The following is a 20,608-nucleotide window of genomic DNA, read 5'->3' as shown; positions in this document are numbered from 1 at the left end:
TTTTTAGCATTTAGAAAAAAAAATTCATTACAAACTATCTTACTGAAAATTATCCAGCTATATCCTTCTGAATTTGTTGTGGCATCTCTAACATCTCCACAATTCACCTTTTCTATATTTTTTTTAGTTTTTTAAACATTTTTATTTAATTTTGAATTCTAAATTCTCTCTCTCCCCTCCTCCCTCTCTGAGATAACTCATAATCAGATATAGATTATGCACATACAATTATGTAAAACATCTCCATATTAATCATTGTGGAAAAGAAGACAATTTTTTTTAAAAATGAACATGGAAAAAAGCACTCATCTGTATTTAATTAATATAAGTTCTCTGGAGGCAGATGGTATGTTTAATCATTAGTCCCTTGGGATTGTCTTGGATCATTATATAACTGAGAATAGCCAAATCATTCACAGATCTTCATTGAACAATATTGCTATCACTATTTGCAGTGTTCTGTTCTTGTCTCCTTCACTATGCATCAGTTCATGTCATTCCAGGCTTTTCTGAAGTTGCCATTTCTTATAGCATAATAATATTGTATAACATTCTTATAGCATAATAATATTCTATAACAATCTTATAGCATAAAATATTCTATAACAATCATTTACCACAGATTGTTTAACTATTTCACAATTGACGGGTAACCCTTTGATTTCCAGTTCACAAAATTAGCCACCACAAAAAGAGCTGCTATAAATATTTTTTGTGGAAATAGGTCCCCTTTTCCTTTTTTTTGGATGTCTTTAGGATATAGGCATAGCAGTGGTATTGCTGGATCAAAGGAGATGCACAATTTTATAGCCCTTTGAGCATATTCAAAATTACTCTCCGGAATGACCAGGTCAGTTCACAACTCCACCAACAATGGAACTATCCCAGGATCCCCATGTCTCCTAGAGCAACCAACATTCTTCTTTTTTGTTCTATTAACCACTCTGATAGATGTGAGGTGGTATCTCAGAATTGTTTTAATTTGCATTTCTTTGATCAATGGTGATTTAGAGTATTTTTTCATATAATTAGCTTTGATTTCTGTCTGAAAACTGCCTTTGATGGTCCTTCCAAATGTTTTTAAGGTGGCTGAAATCAGATAAGAATTGGTGTACCAAAACCTGAACTGTCTAGCTTTTATCTTCTCTTATTACTGATTCATATCAAGGAAGAAGAAATGTCCTGAGTGATGTTTTTACTTGGTTAATTAGGTTGTAACTGGCAATGAAAATGATATTTAGCTTTCTGAAGGAGAGCAACAATACATATGCATTTTTTTTCAGGAACTCCACATTTCTAGAAACCAATAGAATTTAAGCTAATTGATGACAGGATACCGACTGACTCTTTTTTTTGTGAGGGGAGGTAACTTTCTATTCCTAGTACACTGCCTAACACATAATTATTTGGTTAGTTTGCCATTGTTGTGAAACCACCCCTCTCTTGTTATTACTAGGAGACTCCCTATTTTCCAGAGCTCTGATCCTGCAAGCAAGTAAACTGTGACCTGAGCTTAAAATAACAATCCCTTTTGCTCACCCCCTGGATGAATTCAGCCACAGCAAAATCCCAGAATTATTTCACACCAGCATGAGGAGGTCCTTGAGTACAAACACTTGTAGAACCCATGTTCCAGTCATGAAGTCCAACCTTAAATCAAACTTGGTTCTTTGTTGCTTGTACCCTTCACTGTCAAGGTCCCAGGTCACTGTGTAGCCACTGCTCTATGTATCAAGGTTTGGCTTCACTAAATTGAGTCTCCTTTGAGAGCATGCCCCAGTACACTCATCTAGTTTCCCTCCTCCAATGGAATAAAGACAAGGGGGTTTCTTGCATATAATCACTGTTAGCTCCTTGGTTTTATTTTATTTTTATTTTATTTCTTAGAGTTATCTGCAGATGTCATAACTTATGTGAGTTCTTTGACATTTTCAGAGTTAACAAAAATCCCATAGCTGCAGTGGTTGCACTAGGTGGCTCTTTAGTCATTTGTTTTCAGATTTGACACCATATTGAAGAAATGGTTCCTTTATTGGTCCATTAGCATTATGTATCTAATCTGCTTCAGTCAAGTAGACTGGCTTTAAAGTTTACATTTAAGAATTATGAATTTTTTTCACATAAAGACACCATGACACCAATGACATGGTAAACTTCAAATAAGTACAAGTAACCTTATTTTAGGAAGTAACTGATGATTGTGGTTGTACAATCGTGTTCATCTCTTCATGACACCATTTGGAGTTTGCCAAAATACAGGAGTGGTTTGCTATTTCCTTCTTCAGCCCATTTTAACATGAGGAAACTGGGGCAAACAGGTTCAGTGATTTGTCCAGGATCCCATAATGAGTAAGCAAGGCTATATTTGAACTCAGGTCTTCCTGACTTCAGACCTAGTGCTCTATCCACTGTACCACCTAGCTACTCTACCTCATGGTTAGGTCAAACTCAAACATTTCTTTCCCTTACTTTAATCTCATGATAAATTCTTGAAGCATTACCTACTTGTAAATAGAGGGAGAAAAAAATTAAACTGTTGGATTCAAGTCAATAAGATGAGCAGGTTCCAGCTAAATGTGAAGAGCAAAACTACTTGGAACTAGGGGAAAGAGCTGTTGTTTGTCCTTCATTCTTGAAGAGAATCATGATATCAGGCAGGTGATGCCTTGACTTGCAAGTAAATTAGATGGAAGTGAGGGAGGACTGTGTAAAGTCATCAGCTTAATTTTCCTCCCAGCCATCTGGGCAAGATGAAGATCAGAACACTGGAGAGGGCCCTGGAGGCAATGGGAGAATGTTGCCATGAAGATCCAATGAAATGATATGCCCAAATCATCTTGCCAACCCAAAAGATTTCATCAAAATCAGTTACTGTTATCATTCTCCATCCTAAGTAACCCATCTGCCAGTTCCAGTGACCTGCCTGGACATACCATCCAGCCTATTGAAGGTTGTTCCTGGGCCAACCACCATTGTAGCCTATGGCTGCAAGCTTAAAAGCTATCTTTGGAAGTTTTATTCTATGGTCCTGGGCAACTAAATTACTTTTCTCTGAAATTATATTCCCTTTTTTCAAATACGAATATGAATTTTTTTGCTTGGGGACCTTAGGAAGAATGGCTTATCCAAATAAAAGTGAGACCATTTTCACAGAATAAAGTACCACAGAAATTGTAAAAAAGAAAAAAAATGCAACTCTATTTGGATGGCTCTGATCCATTGATGTGGAAAGCCTTCCATTAGTGTGGATTGCCAAAGACCCTGCCAAGTCTTCCCATCTGGAGTCGTTCTAATCTATTTGCTTCCACAAATCCTCGACAGAAAGACTGTACAACACACTCAAAGCTTTCTCCTTGCTTTTTTAATATTACAAGGTTGCCAATGAAATATTCTCAGCCATCCACCTTTCATTTTGAATGTGGTTTAGTTCTTCCAGGAATGTGGGCCATTTTCCAAAGCACTTACATTTTTTAAACTAAGTAGTGATTTGCCCATCACCGCAGAATCAGAGGCCAAATGGAACAAAGGGGTGTCTCATCTTGTGCCAGTCTCATGGGTTGCCATGGCCAAAGAATTCATGTCCTTCTGGTCAACCTGTTGCTGATGAGCCCAACTGTACTTAGCATTGTGAGCATTTCATCCAGCAAGGAAATATGTAGGACTGTAGGATGTAGGTGTAATTCTGTTCAAGGAGAAAAGGACCCAGAGCACTAGTTCCAAGATAGGATAGCTTTGAGACTCTGGAGCAGATAACTTTTTTAGCCTGTTTCCTCTAAGATAAAGTAGGAATAATTAAACCTACAAAATGAAGACTCTAGGTGGCACAGATGAACCATTGGGAGTCAGGAAAATCCAAGTTCAAATCCATTATCAGCCACATATTGTGTGACCCTGGACAAGTCGCTTAACCTGTTTATCTGTTTCCCCATCTGTAAAATAGAAGTAATAATAGCACCCATCCTGAAGAGTTGTTATGAGGAGCAAATGAGATTCATTGTAAAGTTCATATAATTATTAGCAATTATTTTTATTATATTTAAGTCACACATGTGGCAGTGTTGTTTTTTAGGAGGGGAGAACTTATATAAACCTTAAACTGTTAACAATAACCTGTATGTACTATAATAATAATAATTATTATTTTTACCTAAGCTCCAATGAGAAACAAGTGGGTCAAGGTTGGAAACTGAATAGGTTCCAAGCTCCCTGGTGAATCAGAGTGGGTTGGCTTCTGAGAAGCCTAAGCAAGATAAGAAAATCAAGTCTTTAAAAAACATATATGTAGATATATATGTATATAGAGCAGGTAGGTGGTGTGTGAATACAGCATTGGGCTTGGAGTCAGGAAGACTCATCTTTGGGATTTCAAATCCAGCCCCAGATACTTACTAGCTATGTGATCCTGGGCAAGTTACTTAATCCTATTTGCCTCAGTTTCTTCATCTGGAAAATGAGCAAGAGAAGGAAATAGCAAGCCATTATAGTATCTTTGCCAAGAAAATCCCAAATTATGTCACAAAGAGTTGGATACAACTAAAAAACAATGACAATAGACATGCATGTGTATCTTGCATGTATACCTATGATATATAGATATACACACACATATGTGCATGCATGACCTAGGCTAGTCTTCTGAGACCACATAAACTGTCCCTCCTTGAAACATACTTGAAACTTTTCCAATCTGGGAGAACCTTGTAAACCCAGGGTAACTTCCAAGATATTAATGATAAAAACTATCAACAGAAATGTGTTTTTAAAATACTTTATTTTAGTGCAATACTGTTCATTGTACACTGTAGTCAGAATCACCAGAAACACTTAAGTCTTGCTGCTCCGGTGGGGGCACTGATGGTAATTTTCCAGGGAATCTGAGCATAGCAATAGCTTCAAGAAATAAAAGTTATCAATTAACAATTTTAAAAAATTGGAGAATGACTCTTGACATTCCCCAACAAAGCCTGAGCTGGACTGAAAATTATTTGTTGGAAGAAAAGTGGCTAATAACTAAACAATCCTTAAGCCATCGGAGAGGAGGGGCATGTGGAGCAAAGCTGCAGGGAGAAGGCAGGCCTCAGGGCTTGAGTTTCTGCTGTTGGGCCTCTGAGTCGTACAGGTTGATGAGGCGATCTGCTTCCCTCCACCCGGACAACAGAGCCCCATGGGTGGTAGAGTAATATGTCCGATGGGTGGCTTCCCCAGCAAAAAGGATCTGTAACTGCAAGTCAAATGGAATGCTTAGATGAGAACAGAATGGTTTGGGAGTACAGAAAAGATGGGGTTTTCTCCTTAAGGAATATTAGTTTCTAACACTACTGTCATGGAGATCACAGCAATTTGTTTTGTTACGCTTTTTTTTTTCATTTAAATACTGGCATGGAAGCCTCTTTAATAAAAAGGGTGATGCCCAGAAGAAACAGAAATATTTTCAAATAATGTTTCTGTTCTTTCCACAGTCTGCATGTTTTTCATGTATTCTTTTTGCTTTTGCTTTTTTGCTTCTTCTAAGGCAGTAGGATTAAGTGACTTGCTTAAGGTCACACAGCTAAGTATTAAGTGTCTAAGGCCAGATTTGAACTCAAGTCCTGACACCAGGGGCAGTGCTCTATTCACTAAATGCCTCTCATGTATTCTTAAGATGGCATGAAAAGGCTACTGATTAAACTATTAAGAGCAAGAGGACATTGGTATCCCCCATAATGGGCAGGGCATGGATAAATTAAAGAGCCATACACCAAAGCCTCATTGTTTCACAGTATTTCTCTGTGTGTAGGTTATAGCCCCTTTCCCTTGATAAAATGTAACTTCCTTAAAGCCAGGGATTGTCTTAGATTTTGCTCTGAATCTTCAAGGCCAAGTATAGTAGCTGGCACTTAATTTTTGTTGAACTGAATTAAACTCGGATAAATTTGAAGAAAAAAATAAAAACCTTCCACACCAGGGAGGTTTCATATTCCCATTCTCTTCCCAAGATCTATTCCTTAATATTTTAAACAGCTGAGACACCTTTTTGATTTACATAAACAAATGTAGAAGCCAAGTATGCTCAAATTCTATTGAATCGATCAAAAGTATAATTTAAGTTCAAGGAGTAAAATACTTCAAGTTATTGGATTAGGATTGACTGCATGAGTTGAACACCCCTCTAGGTCTAGATCAATGGGAAAGGAAGGTCACATAGGACAGAGGTTAGGTTTTGAGAGTGCTTTGAATACTGCAATTCTGTTTGAGGAGTAAAGGGGCCAACTGGAACTGTAGGACAGAGATTGTGGAATTGTAATGGACATAAACTATGATGCCTTTCCCTAAAGAATGTGACTGTTCCATTTATATCTTTGTATCTTCAGATAAAAAATTTGCTGATAGCTTCATAGTTCAATCCCACCTCTACCAACCCCAAGTAAATGGGCTAATTAGTTGGAATTTATTCCTCTTACTCTCACTGTCCATCTTCTGATGACCAAAAGGAAGGGTCTGGATATCCAAATGTGATAATCATTCTAAATGCTCCCCAGACTATCAGGACCCTTGGCAATGTTGGATGCATTGATTCTTTCCATTGATGATTTCATACTAATAAATCTTACAAATATTTACTCAGGTACACAGGATATTTCCTAATCCAACTTCTCCTTGGTTATGCCTCTGGGTGATCTGGGTAACCACATTCATATAAGAGGCCCTCCAATTAGAGGCAGTATTTTCAAAGGTTATTTGTAAGTTTAGTGTTTGAGAATACAACTATTTCCGTTTCATGTCATCTATATTCCAACTCAACTCTCTGCTAGCTATTCTCTCCAAGTGACATGAACCTCCTGCCTCCATAACCCCTTGCCTTTGCCCTTCTGACTCCTGCTCTTTTTCTTCCCAGGCCTAATTCAGGTTTTACTTCCTCCATGAAGCCATAACACTGACCCTCTACCAAAGTTTTGCCTCCCTCCTCCCTCACTCGGTCAAGATCTTTTTTACCCTCTACTGGGGAAAAACTGCCACACTCACACCCCTCTCCCTCCCACACATACCTTCATCCCAAGGAGAAAGATCTTTGAGGCACAAACTATGTCATCAAAAAAAAAAAAGCAAACTTTGTAACACCAGTGCTTTTTGCACATAGTGATAATTTTATATTTGTAGAATAATTTGTAGAATAATTTTTTAAAATATTATAACTGTTGGTCAGGTTCTTAGGAGAGGGTTCAGAAGAAAATTTAAGCTAAACTTTACTTTAGAAGAACATGATTTCATTCCCACCCAACAGGAGGGGACTGCTCCAGGGAAATCTGGAGTCAAAGGCCCTGAATCTGAATCCTGCTCTGCCACTTTCTGTGTAACTTACCTCAGGGCTTTTTGATTCAGTTTCCTCAACTGCAAAATAAGATCAGCTACAAGGTCCTTTCCTACCCTAAATCTATAATCCTTCCAATTGAAAAATACATTCTGAACTCTAGTTTGTAACATCAAGATTACATCTCCCAAGAAGTCAGACTCAAAGTCATGTGCTTCTGGGCATCAGGAACTATCCAGTTTCATTTATCAGCATGTGAGAGACCCCCTACCATCTCCATAGCTACATAGGGGTAATGCTGTAACCAATCACTATCTATGAATTCTAAATTAAAAACTAAGTTGTCTCCTCCAAAAGAGGTCCAGACCTTCAGTACTAGCCTTATCCTCTTATACTTGCTTTAAATCCAAGATTTTTGTTTTTTAATATAAAAAATATTCCTAAATTGAGTGATTAGAAATTACCAACATACAATATCAGACATGGCCAATGTTCTGGTCTGCTTTGCTTTACTGTTGCTCTTTGGTTTAAGGGGGTGGCAGGAAGAGTAAGAATGTCACTGGATAGTGAAAGCTGGTTTTGATAGCACCCATAAAACATTTTTAAAAAGAGATTGACTGCACATCCAAAAAGGTAATAGAGTTCATTGTCTAAGAAGGAAAAATATTTACCTGGGGGGCTGAAGAGTCTTCCGGAAGGGGTTGGGCAAGCAAGTCTATGTCTTCTCCAGAGCTGCCAACTGCGACATAGCTATAAGAGCCTCTGGTGTAGGGGGCACTGTGCCACTTGGACCTGAGTATACTCCTAGGCCCGGAGAGCTGTGGATTTCCTGAACCGCAGAGATTCAGCAGGTTAACACAGCACTCCCTCCCGTATGTTTGCAATTTGCTTTTCATTTTAAAGACTGGGCATTTTCCAAAATGAAAGACACTACCAGGGAAGAAAACCACGTCATACAGTATATTAGCAAAAGGCTCCTTCTGCCATGTTAGTTTTGCTAAATTCTAAAAAAACAATAACAGGAAAGTGATTCAATCTAGTGGATAAAGTGGATGCTTACCAGTCAATAACAGATTAAGAGGGGGAGGAAGTGGGATCTGACCCATCAACTATGTGACCCTGACAATGTCACTTTCCATTTTGGGATCTCAGTTCATCTGTAAAATCTAATGTCTACTGCAGCTGTTTAACATAGGATCAGTAGAAAGAGTAAGCAAGACTGAACCCACAAACCTCACAGACAAGCACTTTTAATCCATCTTTGTTTATATAATGAGGAACCTCCCTTGGGAATGCAGAGACCAAATCTATCACTGGGATATTCTGAGACATTGTGCTTAGGAGTCATAGGTCGATTCAAAATAAATACAACCCAGGTCCCTTATTTTCACATAGGGAAGAAGTACCTGTTATCCTCCTGAAGACTTGGGTTAGAGATGAAATCAATTCCTCATCAGAAAGGGTTTCCATATATTCTGATTCGAGTCCAGCAATGAACCCACAGAGGACGTACGAGGACCTGCACAAAATGAAGGGCTCTCTCACTGGATGGAAAATGGTTTGGATAAGGAACAGACAGGCAAACCACAGGCCATACTGGCCTCTTGATTTCCTGACCCAAAGGATACTGGAAACCACTCAACCACTCTGAGCAGAATTGGAAACAGGAATGCTGGGTGACTGGCAGGCAAAGCTTTGTAACAGCTACTTTACCATAGAGAAAGAAGCTGACAAACTTTCCCCCATTAGCAACCAAAGGAAATAGGTTCAACCTCCATTTTCCTCATTCTCTCTCTTTGCTATAATTGGGTAATATTTTTCCCCCTTGACCACACGATACTAATTTAGATCCTTAAATCTTCCCTATATAGCAGTTCTTCCAACCTCAAAATTATTCATAACAATTTCTGAAATAACATCAACATATATATAAATAAATGTACATATATACACAGAGAGAGAAAGAGAGGCAGAGAGAGAGAGACAGAAAGAGAGAGAGAATGAGAATGAGAGAGGGGGAGAGATGGATGCAGAGATAATTTTACATGGGATAAAGGTAGGTGCTAAAGCTGCTGAGTATGGAGTTTGGAAGATGGGTTTGAATTCTGCTTCTTGACAACTATGTGAACTCCAGAAAGCCCTTGAACAGCTCTGGACCTTAGGCAACTCTCAAGGATTCATCTACTAAATCCTCGATGGGATAGGATCTACCCTGGAGAGTTGGTGGAAAAAATCTCCAGACCACAAAAATCAGAGATCCTTTTATACACACACATATACACCACACAGGAAAATTGAACAGATACACACACACAGAAACACAGACATACAGAAACACACTCACAGACACAGACATACAGAGACACAGACACAGATAAACAGACATACACAGACACAGACAGACAGACACACAGACACAGACACACACACAGACACACACAGAGACGCACACAGACAGACACACACACAGACACACACACTCTCTCTCACCCTTGGCTCCCAAAAGCAGATCATCATATATATGACTTAGATCAGTCCTTGGAAGCTGTCTGAGGCCAAGAGAAGGGCAAAACCTAGAAATCTAACCCAACTCTTCCAGACTCGAGACTCTTTCACCTTACCTAATGCTGCTTATGTCAAATTGCATCATGTGACTAAGCACTGCTATTCTCTGATATTATCCTGATGAATGCTGTCTCATCATCTTCAATGTCTGTTCCCAGGTCATATAACCCAAGACCCTCTTTTTACAGATAAAGAAATTGAGGTCCAGGGGCTGTGCTTTGCCAAAGTAGCAAGTAGTAGAGACTGGATTTGAACCCAAGTCCCATGACTCCAGGGAGAGCTAACAGGCACCACGGTGCTTGAAAAACTAAGGAAAAGGCAGCGAGGTAATGCAGTGATGTAATGCCGAACCTAGAGTCAGGAAGACTCCTCTTCCTGAGTTCAAATCTGGCCTCAGACACTTCCTAGCTATGTGACTCTTAGCAGGTTGCTTCACCCTATTTCCCTCAGTTTCCTCATCTATAAAATGAGTGGGAGAAGGAAATGACAATCCATTCCAGCATTTTTGACAAGAAAAATCCAAATAGGGTCACAAAGAGTTGGACATGATTAAAATGACTGAACAACAGAAACAACAACCCATGACTCCAAATCCCTTCTTTTTGCTATACTTTGCTCCAATCTTGCCTTACAATACTACAAACTCCTTGTGGGTATCATCCACATATTTGACTTCCTCTAGAACCCTTAGCCCCTAGTAGACTACAGGTTCTCCAATATCTCATTATTACCTACTCCAATTTCTTTTAGTTTTTTGTTGTTGTTTTTTTTGCAAGCCAATGGGGTTAAGTGACTTGCCCAAGGCCACACAGCTAGGTAATTAAGTGTCTGAGGTTGGATTTGAACTCAGGGACTCCTGACTCCAGGGCTGCTGCTCTATCCACTATGCCACCTAGCTGCCCCCTCCCCCAATTTCTTAAACCTGCCAGGTCTTATATGTAGCATCCACAATGTGTCTCATCAGAACAATGAAGACTTCCTGTCTTTGTGGGCTCTGAACCAGTCAAGGGGTTGGATGTGAGGATTAAATTCCTTTCATCACTCTAGCAACTTGAGCTTCCTTTTTAATGCTAATTCCCCAGATTACCAGGAACGTGGTTGGCATTTTCTATATCATCACCCACTCATAATTCAGACTTGAGAAATGTCTCAAAACAAAACAAACAAAATCAATACATACTCGAAGGGAGGCAGGACTAAAAAGCCAATGAGTTTTTTGAACCATATGTTCTCTAGCTCAGACTTGTCATCCACAAAGGGTGAGGAGTCCTCCCACACCACCTGGATTTGTTGGCAGTCCGCTTCCCAGAAAGGTTCTTCAAATTCCACGAATATTTTGTTGTTTGTTCCAAAGCCCATTCTCTTGATCACTTCTGCTTTGCTGTGGGGTAGTGGTGGGTCAAACAAGGTAGTCAGTTGCTCTTTGAGAACACCTGAAATAAAACAAACCGGAGCAGTCTGGGCAAGCGCCAATCAAAACCTGAGTCCAAGGTCAAGATGAAAGTAGAAAAGATGAATCACTAACTAGGGAGAAATTTTAAAAACTCACAACTTTTGAGTCCCAAATGGTTAGTCTGGTTCTCATCAAGCTGATGTGAGTGTAGGGTCACCTAACAGGAAAGAGAAAGAGCTGGAAGGATGATGACCTGGAGAACTAGGTGACTAGGTGGAAATAGTTTCTTCCAAGGAGCTTGAAATGATTAGAAATCCCCCCCCCCACCCAGCCCTTCAACTCCCCTACACTGGAGCCTTCTGGAATAATGCTTCTTCACTTTAATGCCACATGGTGTCACAAACAAGTATTTTATTTTATCGATAAATGGAGGTATAATGAAGTCCACCAGATCATAAACAGTTTTAAGATCACTTCAATCCCACAAAAGTCCAGGGACCTAAATAATGGGAAAGTCTGAGAATACCATTCAAGTAAGAAGGCTAAGTCTAACAATTTAATCTAATTATTTAAAAGCGACTTGATAAATCCCAAATTATTTACTAGTTATGTGACCTTGGTTAAGTAACTGAACCTGCTTGGGTCTATTTGCTCATCTGTTAAATGGGGGGGTTAGTCCAGGTGTTCCCCACCAAAGGCCATTACAACTCTAAATTCTGTGATAATGACTAACTTTATGATGGAAAGCATCCTCTTAAAACTCACCTACAATTAGTTCAAAATCTTTTCTGTGTTCAAGTTACAAAGGCACAAAAGAGGTCTTTCAAATATGGACAATGAATAGACCCCTTTTCTGACTCTAAGTGTTTCAATAACTGGAAAATGTCTCCCCCCATGATGGAAAAGTATTTTAAGTTTTAGGCCATCAGGGATTTTATTTAGCTGAAGACAGAAAGGTACTTTAAGTGAGCTCTTACTCTAGTCTAATATTACAATAGCTGACATTCATAGAGAGCTTTTAGGCTTTCAAAGCACATGACATAAATCCTCATTGAATCCCTTACTGAAAGTATCATGATCTTGAGGGAAAGCCAGCTGTCAGTGAGGGTAGACCACCTTCCCTGAAGTTAGGAGAACCTGGTTCAAATGCAGCCTCAGATCTTACTAGTTGTGTGACCCTGTGCAAATCAGGAAGGGAAGGAGGAAGGATTATGATCTCCATTTACAGATGAGGAAACTAAGACTAAGCAAGGTTCAGTGATAGATATTTGCTAATACACTGGAAGGGAGAACTGGGATCCAGAAGGATCATAGCAGAATTCAAATTCACTCAGGTTTAAAACATCAAATGTTCAAATGCAGGATCTGGGAACACTGAGCTAGACAAGTTCACTCCAATTCATATGAGGGCCTATCAGGGGAAAATATGGGACATGATAACTTTGAGAGTTGTTTAATCTCATGTCCATGGCTCTCCAAATGAAGGGAGAGGAGAGCTCCACTGGTCCCTAATAGGTCAGCCTACATCTGCCAGACTGTGTCAACTTCTAAGTGCCCCATTTTTAGAAGAGACATCTACAAACTCCAATGAGTCCAAAGAACAATGACTTTTTTTCAGAAACCACAATCCAGAAAGAAAAATGCTGGACCCATGGTCAGGAGAGACTTAGATTCAGAGACTTAGTCTCCTGAAGTTGGAGGCAAGCTAATTTATCCGAGCCTCAATTTCCCCAACTGTAATATGGCACTAATAATGCCAGGAATACTTACTTTACAAAGTCAGTTTTAATTCTCAAATGAGTTAATTAAGTATAGCACTCTGAAAACCCTTCAAGTGTTCTTACTAATGATGCTGATTTTCATATAATTCTAATCCTTAAAGGAATTGAAGAAAAAATGCAATCATTTATAAAGTGTCTACTATATTCCAAGGCCATTACAAATGTTATCTCATTAATCCTTACAATAGCCTAGGATGTGCAAGTTTTTATAATTCCCTATTTTACAAATGAGGAAACTAAAACAGAGGATTACTCCATTTGAACTCAGGTCTTTCTCATTTCAGGCTCTCCCCTAGCTGCCTCTAGGCAAAAAGAGGAAACTTAATAGACCATGGCAGCAGTTTTCAAAAAGTTGAAGAGGGGTGTATCTTTGGCTGGATATATGCAGGGCTGGGATCCCGCCCCACCTTTTTATGCCCAACCCAGGTATCTCCAACCCTGCCATTCTAATGACAAGGCTGGAGCCTAAGTAGACTCTTTGCTGACTGCACAGTTTCATGAATCCTTCAAAGTCTGATGTTTACGTTGTTTTGGGGTGTCTGTGTATGTGATGTCAGTTCTGGTTATCTGCATCCTCGCAGATCTCTCCCAGCTTGGGAAATCAATAGTCATCTTTTTCTTCTTCCAGGGCCGATTGGCTTTCACCCCACATTACTCTCGTATTCAGTCATTTTATCAAATTTTCAAATTACTCTGTATTCACTGAAAGAATTTTCTTAAGAAAAACATTAAAAATAAGACTATAGTTTTATTTTTATTAATTTCTTCTAGCTGAGGGCTGAGTCCTTGTTTGTTTTACCCAGAAGATAGTCATAAGATGAAAGGATCATAGATTAGAGCTGAAAGGGAACCCAGGGGTTCAACCCATTTTACAGATAAGTGAAATGATTGCCCAAGGTCATTTATATAGGAAGCAAGAAAATCAGGATTTGAACTTATGTCGTGATTCTTCAGTTTCCTATTTTTTCTACTGCCCTATTGTCTCACCCTTATTTCAAACATGGGAAATAATTACTTATATATCTCATTTTTCTCAATGATATTGAACCCTTGTCTTCTACATGAAGAATATGATTTTCTCAGCTAAGTAGCTGCTATGTAGCAGATTATCCAGTTAGATTCAGAAGGAACCTTCTAGATCATCTAGTCAAATCACCTGTTTTACAGTTAAAGTAACTGAGGCCCCGAGATGACTTGATCTAAGGTCAGTCTCTCTCTCTCTCTCTCTCTCTCTCTCTCTCTCTCTCTCTCTCTCTCTCTCACACACACACACACACACACACACACACACACACACACAAGTGGAGAGTTGCCCCCTCTCTCCCAACTAATCTATTCCCATCTATATTACATCATGCTCAGGCTCAAGTCCATCAATGGTTCGAAATTGCCAGCTACATCCTAGGGAGGCACAATGGGGAATTGTGGTCTGGTCAGGGTCACATAAGTAATAGTCATCAGTTATTAGAGGCAAGATTTGAATCTTTTTCTTCACCAGCACTCTCCACTAAACCTCATAACTCTCTCTCTGTACTAAGAAGGGGAACAGCCAAGGGGTACAGTAGATAGAGCGGCAGGCCTGGACTTATCTTCCTGAGTTCAAATCTGGCCTCAGACTTACTAGCTATGTGATCCTAGAAAAGTCACTCCACCCTGTTTCCCTCAGTTTTCTCATCTGGAAAATGAACTGGAGAAGGAAATGGAAAACTACCCCAGTATCTTTGCTAAGAAACCCTAAATGGGGTCAAGAGTTGAATATAAGAAGGAAGAGTAATATTGATTTAACAAAAAAGAACCAGATAAAGTCAGAAGACCCTGGTTCTGCCACTTATCATCTATGTGACTCTAAGTGGGTGGCTTAATATAATAAGCCTCAGTTTCTGTCCTTGCAAATTGGGCATGATAATACTAGTTCACAGGGCTGTCTGGAAGAAAACACTTTGTAAAGTATAACAGGTTATACAAATATAAATGATGACATTGTTGAAATCATAATTAGCTTATTAACCAACATAGCAAAAAATGAAATAAGACATGGCTACATCTTTAAGACAGGGCTAGACACAAGAGACTATGGCTATTAGATGAATATGGATTTAAAATGTAGCAAGAAAAAAAAGAGAAAAAAATGTTTACCTAGGGACATAGTGACTATAACATGATTTGCTGGGAACTGCTCTCCTCCTTCACATTCCACTAGTACTGGAAATTTCACTCCTGGAAACTTTTCTTGTGTGTAGGAGCCATTCCAGTGAATGATCTTCACTGGTTTGTTAAACTGTATAACGTTTTTCGGCAAAGAAGTCATTATGCAGTTTGTGAGGCCTTCATACCCCCTAGGAGAGTTATGACACAAGTGAGAATTTTTTTTTTCAGAAGAGCCAGATGGCTGAAACTCATTTTAAGAATTGTTCCAATAAAAGAAAACTGTGTTATTATAATGACCAAGCTTAGTACTGGAAGAGTTGAGCAAATGCAGCTCCCTCCCTTCATTGCAAAGAGAAGGAACTTTGGATGGGAATAGCAATATATACTGTTGGACAAGTTTGAGAGGTGGGTTGTACTAAATAATGCTTCTTTCCTTTCTCTTTTAAAAACAGGTTACTAAAAAAGGCTTGCTGGAGAAGGGAAGGTGAAGGGCTATGTTCAAAAATAAATGTAATAGAAAAAGAAGCATCAGTAAAGAGAAAAAAAAATTTATAAATTTATAAAGAAATTTATAAAGAAACTCAAAAATAAAAACCCCCTTCTGAGGTAGGAACTGTTTTAGTAAGCTCTAACACAGAAAAGAAATGCGAACTCTTGAGGTTTTCTACACAATCTACCTCCTGGGTCTGCTCACAGTAGATCTATCATCCTTATTCCTGGGCAAAAGAACCCATTTATAACTCCACAAGAATTGAAGTTATTGCACTGAACAAGAGCCTCACACACAGAGGACAAAAGGTTCCAGAGTAAAATACTGGCTCCCCAAAGTGGCTCAGTTTGGAGAAAAATCATAGGATACTATGTCAAAAAATGCTTAATTATTTTCTCTCGAGATTAAGCAAATCTGTAGGCTCTTTCCCTTTTACTTAACTGAGAGATTGGCCAAGGAGGGGAAAAATTGCTTCATTGCAGGGTTGAGGGTGAGGGATGGAGAATGGGGCCAGGCACAGAGGGAGCAATGCTCGGGAACAGAAAAATGGAAATGTGACTCATTCTAAAATTCTCTTATCCCCCAGATTTTGAACATTTTCTCTGGAAAGCCAGAATCAAAAACTGGTGTTCATGCTGATGCTATGAGTCACAGAGTATCCTCAGTGGGTCAAGCCACTATAAGTGGATTCTTCCGGTCAACGTTACAACTAGCTTTGGGTGAATACTATGAGATGAAGTCTCATATGAAGTCTACTTACTCAGAAAAGGTACAATCTAGCCCCGGCAGCATGGCATACTCCCCAAAGGATCCAAGGGCCACCAAATCCATACTGTGGCACCCACTCACACAGCATTCTAGGTTGAAAAAGGTATTCAGGATGGACAGTTTAAGGCTCTTGGTTGCTTCATCTTCTGTCCAGTCAGCCATGAGCTGAGCAAGCTCCTTTTTCAGGTACTCCCCCACGCTGGGCACAGGGGTCTCTGCCATATGGAGGAACTCGCGGGTTTGGTCTAACAGAGTATAAAACAGATTAGACACATCTTCTACCAACTTGAGATTCACATTTTTTCCAGAGCTGGAGAGGGACAGGGAAGGCAGGCCAGGGTGGCCGCCCACTTCGATCAGCTGGTTTTCCTCCGACATCTCCTTCTCACCCAACAGGCCATACTCTAAAGCCAACTGGAAGACAGGGTTGTTCTTGGAGGGCCCATGGATCCAGTGCGCCCCAATATCAACCAAACCACCTAAGGGAGTGGAAGGAAAGTGGGAACAAAGTTCATCCTCTGGAATGTTCCTTCTCCCCCCCCACTGCCCGCTGAACTTGACCTTCCTCCTCTGCCATAACAGAGCAGACCTTCCAGCCTCTCTGAGCCCCCCCCCGGGGCCGGCCGCCCCCCCCCGGGCCTCAGTTTCCCGCTCGCTCAGCAAGCTCGGCCCCCGCGGCCCCCGGGGTCAGGGGTCAGGGGGCTGCAGCAGAGGGCCTCGCGGGGCCCGCCCCGACGACCCGCGCCGAGGGTCACCGCCCCCCACTCGGGGGCGTCTCCCGGAGGCGGCGGGCGGGGGTTACCGAAGGCGGGCTGCGAGCACACGCGGCCCCCGCAGCGGTCGCTGGCCTCCAGGAGCCGCAGGTTCCGGAAGCCCAGGTTCCGGCAGAGCCGCTGCGCCGCCCCGAGCCCCGCTATCCCGCCGCCGACCACCACCACCAGGCCGTTCGCCGGGGGCGGCCCGCCTTTGCCGCCGCCCTTCTCCATGCCCCCGGCTCGGCTCCCGCGGCTCGGCCGCCCCGCAGCTGCCTCCGGCCCGGGACGCTCCCACCGCCGCCTCCGCCTCGCTCCGGCAGCGGCCCCGCCCCGCCCCGCCCCCGCGGCGCCGGGCCCGCCCCGGCTCCGCCTCCGCCGCCCCGCCCCCTTCCGCCTCGGCCCGGCCGATCACAGCTCAGGCCCGGCCCGCGCCCCTCCAATCAGGGCTCGCCCTCCCTCCTCCGCTCTAATCACATCGCTCCTCCAAACCGGGGCCCGCCCCCAGCGCCCTCCAGGGCCCGCTCTGACTCCTCCCCTCCCGCCCCGCGCTCTGACTCCGCCCCCTCCGGCCCCCCCCCGGCGCTCTCGCTTTCAGCCCCGGCTCCCTCCACGTGTCCGCAGTCTCCGCCTCCGTCCTGAGCCCATTTGGCCCTTCCCGGGGGGCCCCACCCTGGACCCCTGCTCGAGTCCTCCCCGCCCCCAGGCCCGGCCCCGGGCGGGCCTGAGCTCCGAGCCTGGGACTGCGCTGGAGCCCCGCCCCTCCGAGCCGGGCAGCGCCCGAAGCCCCGCCTCCCGGCCTGGCCACGCCCCCACGGGCTCCGCCCCGCCCCCAGCCCTGCCTCGGGGGCGCACGAGGCCGAAGTCCGGCGCCGCCCCCGCCCCGCCCCTGCCCCGCCCCTGCCCCGCCCCTGCCCCGCCCCGCCCGGACTGGCCCCGATCCCGGCCCGGCCCCAAGTCCTGGGGACAGTTAAGGAGCGGGGCTCGGCGGGGTGGGGGGGGGGCGAAGATTGCCCCGGCTGCCCCCCCGTGAGAAGAGCAAAGCCGGCTGTGCGCTGAGGGAGGGGCGCCTACTGGGGGTCCCAGCTGCCCTCCCCCCCGTGAGAACAAATGCCATAAAGCCGGCTGTGCGCTGAGGGAGGGGCGCCTACTGAGGGTCCCAGCTGTGCCCCCCCATGAGAACAAATGCCCTAAAGCCGGCTGTGCGCTGAGGGAGGGGCGCCTACTGAGGGTCCCAGCTGTGCCCCCCCATGAGAACAAATGCCCTAAAGCCGGCTGTGCGCTGAGGGAGGGGCGCCTACTGGGGGTCCCAGCTGTGCCCCCCGTGAGAACAAATGCCCTAAAGCCAGCTGTGCGCTGAGGGAGGGGCGCCTACTGAGGGTCCCAGCTGTGCCCCCCACCCCGTGAGAAGAGCAAGGGCGCTAAAGCCGGCTCTGCGCCGATCTTTTCCGGCGCTCCCTGGTCCTCCCCAGCCTTCGCGGCTACAAGGGGCCCCCGGGGCTCTTGCAAAGGCACCCCAGGGCAGCTAGGCGGCCCAGTGCATGGAGCGCTGGCCTTGGAGCCAGGAGGAGGGGAGTCGAATCCTTCCTCAGACGCTTGACCCGCTGCGTGGTCTTGGACAAGTCATTTAACCCTCATTCCCTCTCCTCCAGGGCCATCTCCAGTGTCCACATTCATCCCTGGTCACGGGCCCAGAGGAGAGAGTGAGGCTGGCGACTAGCACAGACCCCCTCCCCCATTCAGATCCAGCGCATGTGCTTGGCATGTGCTTGGCATGTGCTTGGCATGTGCTGGCTCCGAAGACTTCATTTTCTTTTTTCTTTTTTGTTTTAATTGTAGGGATCATTGATTTAGATGTGGAACGTGTCTTGGAGACCCTAGGAAAGAAGGGCCATACAAGCCGAACTAGAAGGGACCTTGAGAGACTAACTAGCCTCCCTCCTCCCCACGTGCTTGTCCAAGGCCACTCTGCTAGTAAGTCTCAGAGATGGTCCTCCTGACTTGTGCAAGGCTGCAGAATTTACTTATTTATAGGTGTTGAGGCGATTGGGCTTAAGTGACTTTCCCAGGCTCGCAGAACTCCGGAGTATAAGTGTCTGAGGCCAAGCATGAACCCAGGTCTGTGCTCTATCCACGGTGCCACCTATCTGTGCCTACAGAATTTGTAACTGAGTAGAGATGAGAACCTCGATTATGTGGTGAGTCACATATGTGAATCAAAGTGGTAAAGAGTCTGAAGCATTTTCCCCAAACTAAAGCAAACAGCTTTTCCACAAGCTTCTTCAAAATGAAAAAGGGGACAAAGAAGTTAAGATCATTTCCCCCCCTGCCTACCTGTCTCCCTTCCTACACAAACTTAAGTGCCTTCTATGTACCATAAGAGATACAAAAATAATAGCTGGTATTTACATAATATTTTGGAGGGGGTTTTGCAAAGCAATGGGATTAATTGACATGCCCAAGGTCACATGGCTAAGAAGTAAAGACCTCATAGCCCCTATATAAAAATTTTAATGTAAAATGCTTTACATTTTATTTCTTTTTTTAGGTTTTTTTTTTTTGCAAGGCAATGGGGTTAAGTGACTTGCCCAAAACCACACAGGTAATTATTAAGGGTCTGAGGTTAGATTTGAACTCAGGTCCTCCTGACTCCAGGGCCTGTCTAGCTACTCACTGGCTGCCCCTACATTTTATTTCAGTACAAGTTCATGGCTGTTAAATATGTCAAAAAAGAAAGACACTCTTCCTCCCAATCCTCACCGATCTCAGTTACTGATATTTAGCCACAACACGTATGCAAACAGCAGACCTTGGGGTCAATAGAGATTGGCTAATTCATACCTGGGCAGCTAGTTAGTTATCTCAGCGGATAAACCCTGTGTCTCCCATCAAGCAGACTCAGCTTCCTGGCTTCAAATCTGGTTTCAGACATTCACTAACTTCTAGTCACTTCACCCTGCCTGCCTCAGTTTCCTCATCTGTAAAACGAGCTGGAGAGGAACTGGCAAACCACTGCAGCGTCCTTGCCAAGAAACCCCCAAATGGGATCGCGGAGAGTCAGCCGCAGCGGAAGAGGAAGGACCAAGGACAAATGAATGTTTCTGCAGCGGGCAAGTGTCACCTTCTCTGTATCTTATCTGCCAAGGAGGGGCGTCTTTCCAATTCACAAAGTCGGGGCTCTTTGAAATAAGCCAAGATAAAGCCTTGGACGCGGATAGGAATGAGTTGGCTTGCTGGGTCTGCGGAGGTTTGCTAAGGTCCTTCAGGCTGCCTGCTGCCCTTTTATTGATTAATCCAAACTCTCTCTGCCTGGTTTATAAAATTGGGGATATGGGTGCTTGGTTGGTAAAATTAGGCGCAATCTGTGACCCTAGAAAAGGCCGTCTGGGCGGCGCCCGCTCCCTATGGGGGCCGGGGTGAAGC

The 20,608-nt window shown here is 43.3% G+C and overlaps 1 protein-coding gene across 2 annotated transcripts; it reads right to left on the bottom strand.

Moving 5' to 3' along the window:
• Positions 1–4,752: 4,752 nt before the first annotated feature.
• Positions 4,753–17,495, bottom strand: PAOX (polyamine oxidase). 2 transcript variants are annotated; one of them, XM_074232629.1, is made up of 7 exons: positions 17,236–17,489; positions 16,426–16,912; positions 15,164–15,363; positions 11,034–11,286; positions 8,695–8,807; positions 7,960–8,117; positions 4,753–5,221 (listed from the first exon to the last, which is right to left on the bottom strand). In XM_074232629.1, the coding sequence occupies exons 1-7, from the start codon at positions 17,417–17,419 to the stop codon at positions 5,078–5,080; spliced, it is 1,539 nt and encodes a 512-aa protein (XP_074088730.1). In that variant the 5' UTR covers positions 17,420–17,489; the 3' UTR covers positions 4,753–5,077. The 2 variants fall into 2 exon arrangements, with proteins under 2 accessions (XP_074088730.1, XP_074088731.1); XM_074232630.1 differs by lacking the exons at positions 4,753–5,221; positions 7,960–8,117 and adding an exon at positions 8,124–8,218 and having other exon boundaries at positions 17,236–17,495.
• Positions 17,496–20,608: the final 3,113 nt, after the last annotated feature.

The sequence above is a fragment of the Macrotis lagotis genome, chromosome 4 (genome assembly GCF_037893015.1).
Source record: "Macrotis lagotis isolate mMagLag1 chromosome 4, bilby.v1.9.chrom.fasta, whole genome shotgun sequence".
Lineage (NCBI taxonomy): Eukaryota > Metazoa > Chordata > Mammalia > Peramelemorphia > Peramelidae > Macrotis > Macrotis lagotis.
The sequence above is the reverse complement of the archived record's forward strand: the minus strand, read 5'-3'. Positions and strand labels throughout refer to the sequence as shown.

Coding starts and splice junctions, on each gene's coding strand:
- PAOX (XM_074232629.1), bottom strand. CDS start 17,419: ATGGAGAAGGGCGGCGGCAAAGGCGGGCCGCCCCCGGCGAACGGCCTG. Junction 11,287..15,163: donor TATAGTCACTATGTCCCTAG/GTAAACATTTTT, acceptor GTTTTATTTCAG/GTGTTCTCAAAGAGCAACTG. Junction 5,222..7,959: donor AAGACTCTTCAGCCCCCCAG/GTAAATATTTTT, acceptor TTTGACTTGCAG/TTACAGATCCTTTTTGCTGG.